This window comes from Scyliorhinus canicula, chromosome 10 (genome assembly GCF_902713615.1).
Source record: "Scyliorhinus canicula chromosome 10, sScyCan1.1, whole genome shotgun sequence".
Classification (NCBI taxonomy): Eukaryota; Metazoa; Chordata; class Chondrichthyes; order Carcharhiniformes; family Scyliorhinidae; genus Scyliorhinus; species Scyliorhinus canicula.
In genome coordinates this window covers 127,680,537-127,690,323 of record NC_052155.1, presented here as the reverse complement: position 1 = coordinate 127,690,323, position 9,787 = coordinate 127,680,537, and the positions used below count along the sequence as shown (strand labels likewise).

The following is a 9,787-nucleotide window of genomic DNA, read 5'->3' as shown; positions in this document are numbered from 1 at the left end:
CGATCCCGGCTCCGGGTCACTGTCCGTGTGGAGTTTGCACATTCTCCCCGTGTTTGCGTGGGTTTCACCCCCACAACCCAAAGATGTGCAGGGTAGGTGGATTGGCCATGCTAAATTGCCCCTTAATTGGAAAAAATTAATTGGGTACTCTTAAATTTATTTTTTTTAAACTTTACATTTGGACAGCTGTTGTCCAGCTCACATGCTCAAAAGCTATTTGGCAGAAATGTCCACACCACAAACTAAGTGCTGACGCCAGGACTGAATTGGTGGTGTTGTACGACTGCAAAATTGGCGCCATTCCCAGATCAATCCACCGACACCGGCAGCACGGTAGCATGGTGGTTAGCATAAATGCTTCACAACTCCAGGGTCCCAGGTTCGATTCCCGGCTGGGTCACTGTCTGTGCGGAGTCTGCACGTCCTCCCCGTGTGTGCGTGGGTTTCCTCCGGGTGCTCCGGTTTCCTCCCACAGTCCAAAGATGTGCGGGTTAGGTGGATTGGCCATGCTAAATTGCCCGTAGTGTCTTAAAAAGTAAGGTTAAGGGGGGGAGGGGTTGTTGGGTTACGGGTATAGGGTGGATACGTGGGTTTGAGTAGGGTGATCATTGCGCGGCACAACATTGAGGGCCGAAGGGCCTGTTCTGTGCTGTACTGTACTATGTTCTATGTTCTATGACTGTTAAGGCCAGCGCCACATGGAACACGATCGATTCCAATGAAAACGGTGTCTGATTTGCTGGATTCGGGATTGGCACTCGAGAGGCTGCTAAGTTGCAGCCACATTTAAGGACTCCACTCCCCACACACACTCGACCCAGCCACCAAGATGGCAGCAAGACGAGTGGCATGTGTGGAGAGGCAGTTGCCACCCGCCGCTGGGCCTGGGCGCAAGTGGGAGAGGTCGTGAGCGCCATGGGCAATACCACTAGGACTGGCCACCAGTGCCGCAAGAAACTGCACGACAACCTCAGGGCGGGCAGGGTGAGTAGGCAGCACTATGCCCATGGCACTAACGCCCATCCCACACACTGAGTCACCTGAGGAAGGAGCTGAAAGCTAGTGATTCCAAACAAACCTGTTGGACTTTAACCTGGTGTTGTAAGATTTCTCACTGTGCCCACCCAAGTCCAATGCCGGCATCTCCACATTATATTTATTCACATTAAACACCTCTGCACAATTTTAGAACCTGCCTCAGCACTCTGAGAGAAGGGTGCAAGGGATGGGCTGGTCTGGGCTGGCCGCAGAGGGAGCGCAGGGGGTAGGGGTAGGGGGTGGGGGAATGGGTGCTCACTGCTCTTGTGTCTCAGCACCATTCCCCCCCCTCCCCCCCCCCCCCCCCCCCCCCCCACTGTCCCTACTTCCGGGATTCAATGGGGCCATGTGATGGAATAGCCAGCTTTCATGCAGGGGTCACCCAGGTGTCCAGAGGAAAGTAATACTGTGGGCAAGCGCCAGACATTGTGGGACGATGCTCATCCCAGAGCAGTTTGTCATCACCCTCATTCCATGGGCCAGACCCGCTGTTATTGTCAAGTCATGGCCCTCACCCCATAGTGAGGTAGGTAGGCAATTGAAGGGAGTTGCTTGGGGGGGGGGGGGTGACCGGCTGGGAGGATGTGGGGGTGGGACTGGATCTTCGTGCCGCTGGCCAGTCCCACTAATCGATGAACTTGGAGGAGATTATAGAGTCCCGTGCACGTTGTCCATGGCTGCCACAGACAGATGCAGAAATCTCTACATCAATGCCCATGCAGCGAACATGGTCATGATTGAGCGGTGCTTTGGCATCCTGAAGATGCGGTTCAGGTGCCTGGATCGCTGTGGAGATGGTCATGAAAAATGTTATATAAATGCAAGTCTGTCTTTCTTTCTGGTGCTGGGTTGTGCTAACAGTGTTTGTTTGCTGGTAGCAGCTGTCAATGCTGACAAAAGCTATTACCGTGCTTCTTGTTGTTCAAGCATGAAAAGTATGTTCAGACTGAAGGATAACTGAATGCAATGAAGTTATATATTACAGAGCAGGAGATGCTGTAGGTATTAAAGTGCATCAAGATAGATAAATCCCCGGGACCTGGTGAAATGTATCCCAGGACGTTGTGGGTGGCTAGGGAGGAAATTGCCAGCCCACGAGCTGAGATCTTTAAATCATCAACAGCCACAGGAGAGATGCCTGAAGATTGCAGGCTGGCAAATGTTGTGCCCTTGTTTAAGAAGGGCTGGAGAGATAAGCCCAGGAACTACCGACCGGTGAGTCTTACTTCTGTAGTGTGTAAGTTGTTAGAAGGTATTCTGAGGGACAGGATCTACAGGCATTTAGACAGGCAAGGGCTAATTCGGGAAAGTCAGCATGGCTTTGTAAGGGGAAAGTCATGTCTCATGAATTTGATTGAGTTTTTTGAAGGGATAATCAAGAAGGTAGATGAGGGCAGTGCAGTCGACATTGTCTACATCAGTGTTCTTCAAACTTTTTTTCCAGGGACCCATTTTTCCAGGCCAACCTTCGGGGCCCAACCTGGCCGACCTTCGCGGCCCACGCTGGCTGACCTTCGTGACCCACACCGGCCGACCTGCGAGACCCACCATTTTCTCTTGCCTTGTTTGCTGCTGACTAAAATGGAGGAAATGGTTTTGGGTCCCTTTGGCCCTCGTACACGCTCCTCCAATGGAACCTGTTGGATGAAGGTGAAGCATTCCGGTGTCGTAAAGTATGGAGTCTCCATCTGTCCAAAGTTCTGAATTTTTGTCTTGTAAAATTTTATCAAATAAGCCCCCACCCCCCGAACTTGTAAAAAAAAAATTTTTTTTAATGAGTAAAATAAATGAAAAATATAAATAAACTCCCCCCCGAACTTGTAAAAAAAATAAAATTAATAAAATAAATGAAAAAAATGAATAAACCCCCCGAACTTGTAAAAAAAAATAAAAGAAATAAAAGAAATGAAAAAAAGGAATAAAAATCCCCCGAACTTGTAAAAAAAATAAAATAAATGAAAAAAATGAATAAAATCCCCCCCGATCTTGTTAAAAAAATGAAATGAATAGAATGAATAAAATAAATGAAAAAAATAAATAAACTCCCCCCGAACTTGTAAAAAAAATAAAATGAATAAAATAAATGAAAAAAAATGAATAAAATCCCCCCCGATCTTGTAAAAAAAATGGAATGGATAGAATGAATAAAATAAATGAAAAAAAGAAAAATTAAATGAATAAAATAAATGAATAAAAAGCACTACGGAACTTGTAAAACAAAAGCTGCAACCGTTTAAAAACATAACGGCCGCACTGCGCATGCGTGCCCGATTTGCACATGTGCATCAATCATCGTGTGCACATGCGCAATGTGGCCAAATTTTTTTGACATGTTCGCTGAATGCGCATGCGCACCGATCATCGTGCGTGCATGTGCAATGCAGCCGAATTTTAATTGTAGTTAAAGAGGCATTCAGCCTCTGATCTTCGGGTAAGCGTTCTCCAAGACGTCTTCAGGACGCGCGACAACGCAGAATCGCCGAGCAGAAAGTTCGGCACACATAAGTACAGCATCAACTGGGACCTTGGATTCATGTTGCATTACATTCACCCCACCCCCCCACCCCCTCCCCCACCCACCATCTGGCCTGGGCTTGCGAAATCCTACCAATCATCCTGGCTTGAGACAATTCACACCTCTTTAACCTGGGGTTACCCCTCTCTCTGGTTCTGTAAAGACTTAATTACCTGCCAATGCTCGCATTCAAAGCATTGTCTTGCATCTTTGAATTTGTCTATATATATGTTCCTGAAACATACCTCTTCATCCACCTGAGGAAGGAGCAGTGTTCCGAAAGCTAGTGATTTGAAACAAACCTGTTGGACTTTAACCTGGTGTTGTAAGACTTCTTACTGAAGTTGCACAAGATATTGGTAAGACCACACATGGAATACTGTGTTCAGTTCTGGTCACCATATTATAGGAAGGATATTGTTAAACTAGAAAGAGTGCAGAAGAGATTTACGAGGATGTTACCAGGACTTGATGGTGTGAGTTACAAGGAGGGGGTGGATAGGCTGCAACTTTCTTCCTTGGAGCGTAGGGGGCTTAGGAGTGACCTTATAGAGGTCTGTAAAATCACGAGGAGCATCGATAAGGTAGATAGTCGACATCTTTTCCCAAAGGTAGAGGAGTCTAGAACTAGAGGGCATAGGTTTAAGGTGAGAGGAGAGAGTTACAAAAGAGACCAGAGAGGAAATGTCTTCACACAGAGGGTGCTGATCATCTGGAACGGGCTGCCAGGGGCAGTGGTAGAGGCGGGTACAACTTTGTCCTTTAAAAAGCAGTTAGACAGTGACATGGGCAGGGTGGGTATAGAGGGATATGGGCCAAATGCAGGTAAGTGGGACCAGCTTAGTGATAGAAACTGGGCGGCATGGCCGAAGGACCTTTTTCCATGCTGCAAACAGCTATGACTCGATGACTCTACTTTAATTTTATGAAAATAACTTTTCTTAGCTAATTGCCAGGAAGTCTTATACCTGGTGTATTTTGTACAAATGACTTACATTAATTATCTGAAGCTGTCTGTAGCTATTAATCATCATTGTTTTTTAAATAAATTAAGAGGGTTTTCACTGGGCTGCTGCTTATAAACTACAAGTTCAGTGGAAAAGCTGTAGAAACCCTGGCAATATGACAGAAACACATTCAACCAATTTGGAACAAATTCCCACAGCAAGCGCGTTTAGCTATACAATGCGACTTGCGTTGAATAAGGGTCCTCAATGCCCAGACCGCACATAGCCCTGTTTTGTGCACTGGGGAGCTCCGCACACTGGGTGCGGAATTCTCCAACCCCCCGCAGGGTCAGGGAATCGCCCTGGGCCGGCGTAAATCCTGCCCCCGCCGTGGCCGGAATTCTCCGCCACCCAGGAATCGGCGGGGGCGGGAATTGCGCCCCGCGAAGCGGCGGCCCCCCCCGCGCCGATCGCCGGGCCCCCTGCGGAGATTCTCCGGCCTGCGATGGGCCGAAGTCCCGCCGCTGTCAGGCCTCTCCCGCCGACGTGGTTTAAACCACCTCTGTGCCGGCGGGAGCAGGCCCCGGGGTGATCGGATCCCGGGGGTTGCCCCCACCGTGGCCTGGCCCGCGATCGGAGCCAACCGATCGGCGGGCAGTCCTGTGCCGTGGGGGCACACTTTTTCTTCCGCCGCCGCCACGGCCTCCACCATGGCGGAGGCAGAAGAGACACCCTCCACCGCGCATGCGCCGGTGGTGACGTCAGCGGCCGCTGACGCTCCGGCGCATGCGCGTACTCACACCGACCGGCGAATGCCTTTCAGCCAGCCCGACGCCGGGCGGCATGGCACCAAAGGCCGTTGGCGCCAGTCGGCAGAGCGACAGCCACTCCGGTGCGGGCCTAGCCCCTAAAGGTGCAGAGAATTCTGCACCTTTGGGGAGGCCCGACGCCGGAGTGGTTGGCGCCATTCCGCTACGCCGGGACACCCCGCCCCGCCAGGTAGGGGTGAATTTCACCCCGGATCTCGAAAGTGCAGCGAGAGATTGGGATGCCGACCTGACCGAGGTGCCCCCCCCCCCCCCCAATCCTGTGCCTCGAAAGCGGTGTCAATGCGTTCTACTCTGCACCTACAGAAAACGCCATTGGCAAATCATTAACGGGCCTAACCTGGTACTCTCCGAGGCCTCCGTGATGCTCCACCTCCACAGGAGACAATACTGACAGCGAGCTTAGCTTGTGGTTCTGAACATTGGGAAACAGGCACCCTAGTTGTTGAGGGAGAGACGAGGTCATGTTTCCAGAGGCGCGACTGTGGGCTGCTGGTCTAGCCGCTGGCAGGGCTGGGGGGAGAGTAGCGGGGTTGGGGCGGGGGCAGTGTTGGGGTGGGGAGCGACCAGGGTATGTGGTCGATTTAGGACTACCTGACTCAAATGATGAATCTTACAAATCTATATCTGACTAAACTAGCAGAGGGAGGCAAACTATTTTCCTTCAAGACACAGAATCAGCTCTCGCTAGGGGACATTACTGGTTCAGTGCTTAAACAGTTAAACAGATTTCAGCTATGCCCCACTGGAAGATCTTTTGGATAAGTCACCCAAAACTAAACCGTCTGCCTCTTTCGGTCGTGGAGCCTCGTTATTTAAGACATCCTAAATGAGCATCTAGGATTCAATACTTATTCAAAGTAAAATGCACAGTTTATATTTTTTAGTGGGAATTTATGAAAATATTTCAGAGTATAAAATTCAAAGTTACAAAGTTTAAAAGTAGGAATCTGTTAACAGTCCTTTGATATCTACTGACAGATAATCATCCTTCAGGGGAAAATATATTTAAACATTGAAATCCGAAAGTATTTATAAAACACCTACCTAATACATTTCTTAAAAAAGTAATAGGTACACACTCACAAAGCTACAAGGGTCGTTGTTCGACGGAACAGGCTGGGAAGAGAACAGTTTGTCTGCCTCTCCTCGCAGGAGGGAGAAAGAATGGCAAGTCTGTTAACTTTGTTCTTTTTTATACATATTTCTTTCTATTCTGTGAATAGCCTGTTTTGTGTCTTATCTCCATAACGAGCGCTTCCTTTACAATTTTGTAGTTTCACTCGGCCCTATTGACTGTTTACTTTTCAACGCTGATTAATGCTTATTTTAATATTGGTTTGAGTGCCAAACATTGAAACATATAGTCGGTCATTCTAAAAGTGACAATTTTGTTATCCCTCAGGTGTCAAGAGTTTTCAAATATATAGTTGAACAGAAAGTTATTTAATTGGTTTTATTCGTTACTTGTTGTAAAGTCCCTCTTTCTCTTGTTACAGTTTGTGGCCACAGTTTCAATTGAATCATTAAAAGGGATTTATGTTCTGTCAAATCAAGGATCCTAAGTGTCTTCTATGTCCAAGGTGACTCAATAGGTTTAAGGGTGAGATACATGTGGATTCACCTGGATCTAATGGCTTCTGAAGAGACATAGACATAGACATAGAATTTACAGTGCAGAAGGAGGCCATTCGGCCCATCATGTCTGCCATAATCATTTTACTCTACTTGGGTTAAACACAAATTGCTGATTCTAAAAAGCTTCTTTATTTTAGTAGAAATCTCATGGTCAGTGTGATATTCATCATTCTATGAATACACGGAGATGTAGTGGAGGATGCGCACAATTCCCGTCGCCACACTACCAGAAGGATATGGAGGCTTTGGAGGGGTTGCAGAGGATGTCTACCAGGATGTTGCCTGGTCTGGAGGGTGTTAGCTTTGTGAAGAAGCTGCATAGACTTGGACTGTTTTCATTAGAAAGACGGAGGGTGAGGAGTGACCTGATAGAGGTCTATAAGATTATGAGGAGCATGGGTAGAGTGGATGGGCAGGCATCTTGACAAACACATGGATAGGATAGGTAAAGAGAGGTACAGCACAAGGAAGTGCTTTGGGTTTTGGCAGAGGTTGGTGTCACGACCGGTACAGGCTTGGAGGCTGAAGGGCCTGTTCCTATGCTGTATTGTTCTTTGTTCTTTTTTCTTTGTTCTTTGATATGCTCGTTTAAGGAATTGAAGGGGCAAAGTTTGGCATGGGTGAAGCATGGAGCATTGTCACTTGTTAAATTTGGAAATGTCACTGACTTAAATATTATTGTCCATCACCAAAATCTTTAGCCCTCCTCCCAGTAGCATGGCACTTCTCCCCATTTGGACACAGTTGTTCTCACTGGTCCTCAAAATCTGCCAGACAGTTTGGAACTCTCAGTGCAAATGTTTCATTCGTAGTGATAGAACTCAGGCATGAATCAATGAATCCTCGCTCCTAATACCCCTCTATAATAATAATAATAATCTTTATTGTCAGACGTAAGCCTACATTAACACTGCAATGAAGTTACTGTGAAAAGTCCCTGGTCGCCAGATTCCGGCATCTGTTCGGGTACACAGAGGGAGAATTCAGAATGTCCTAACAGCACGTCTTTTGGGACTTTGTAGGAGGAAACCAGAGCACCCTGAGGAAAGCCACGCAGATGCAGGGAGAATGTGCAGACTCCGCACAGACAGTGACGCAAGCTGGGAATCGAACCTGGGAACCTGGAGCTGTGAAGCAACAGTGCTACCCATGGTGCTACTGTGCCGCCACTCTAGAGGAAAGGAACAAAGGAATATAGTGCAAAACCTCACTCAGACACAAGCTGGGGAGTCAGCATGCTGGCAGCAGACAGACAGAAGTCAGACATAAGCAGTAGCTGAGGAACATCACAGACCATTCCTCGCTGCGAGTTGTCCGCCCTCCTGTTTCGATTGGGCAACAGGCACTCAAGGACTCCCCAGCCCCAACACCGTAATGTTCAGTTTCTTGGCCAACATTATCTCTTGATCGCGAAACAATCACAAGCCCTGGGGGGGGGGGGGGGGGGGGGGGGGGGTGATCACACATTGAGTTAGTCCTCCTCCATGAGGCAGGAGGCATTGAGGACATCGCTAGCCCTCCTACTCATGAACACATTTACCCCCTCCTCTGGATCCTCAGCAGGTTCTTCCTCAATACTCTCCTGCACGTCGTCCTCATCCAATGACACGCGCCACTCCTCAGGTTCATCCTCAGGAATGTCACCCTGCAGAGCCAAGTTGGGGAGAGCACACCAGACCATAACAATACGGGAAACCCCCTAGGAGCTATATTGGAGGGCCCCACCAGATTTCTTTGTTGCAGAACTGCAAAGGACAGGATTGCAGAGAAAGATAATTTGAATTGTGACTGGATACGGCCGTCTCAATGCTGAACAGAATGTAAGCCAAACTGAAGGGTTTCAAGCTGGGAGTTTTGGTAGAGATGGTGTGGAGTGAGAAAGTGTCATCAACTTCAAGGACCTTGGGAGGAAAAAAAGAGGTTAAAAATGAAACAGTAGTTGGAAAAGACAGACAGATTAAGAGTGTTGCTGATGAAAGTCATTTTAAAAGGAAGAGAAATACTACTTGAGCAAAGGGGGCCATTTGAAAGCCAGAAAAGTTCTTCGAGTGGTGAGGTGTTGGGTGGGCATCACCAGAACAAGAAGTGAATCTCATGAGAATTTTCAGCAAATGAGAATAGGAGAATTGTTGCAAAGTACAGATAGTTCTCAGTATCCATGGATCCATATTGCAGCATCAGTGGCCATTTTGAGAGAATGAAGGAGATATGCTAAATGAGGTATGAAAAACTAAGAATTAAATCCTTTCAACTGAATCTCATCATGTCAGTGGGTGATATAATCATTTTAATGGCCATGCTTTCCTCAAGGGTTTAAAGTTAAATGTACACTTGAATTGCACTGACCTAGATATTCATTCATGGTTTGATGTCTTTTAACTATACCATTTTCTGATGCATATATTATGCTCCAAATTCATTTATTTAGTGTACTCTTTTATGATATTATGTGGATATTTTACTGGTAGAATGTAGAAAATAATTTTCTGACTGAGAACTCATTCTTAAATACTTATTTTAACAGAATTTTCAAAATATATCTATTTTTTAATCAAACATTGTCTTTTAAGGTTTTTGGGAGATCTGAATGAAATAATCATAGACACAGAATCGATGCCCTAGACTCTTCCTTTACTAGTCCTGGGTCTGTTCTGTACTACCAGTTGGACACACCCTCCAGAGGTGTGAGCACAGTGATACAGTTTTGTTGGGAGTGAAGACGCCCTGGGAGTTATCAACATCAACATGTCCTGAAGGCTGAAGGAGTTAGGTCAAACATAGACCAGGAAATTTCCTGCAGATTATTCCCTGCTGCCATATGC

The 9,787-nt window shown here is 47.1% G+C and overlaps 1 protein-coding gene across 1 annotated transcript in view; it reads left to right on the top strand.

Moving 5' to 3' along the window:
* The first annotated feature begins 6,479 nt into the window (after positions 1-6,479).
* sybu (syntabulin (syntaxin-interacting)) overlaps positions 6,480-9,787 on the top strand; it is a 215,032-nt gene continuing 211,724 nt past the window's right edge. Inside the window, exon 1 of the mRNA XM_038809748.1 lies at positions 6,480-6,497. Coding sequence (XP_038665676.1) covers positions 6,495-6,497 — 3 coding nt within the window. The 5' untranslated portion in view covers positions 6,480-6,494. The remainder of the gene's footprint in view (positions 6,498-9,787) is intronic.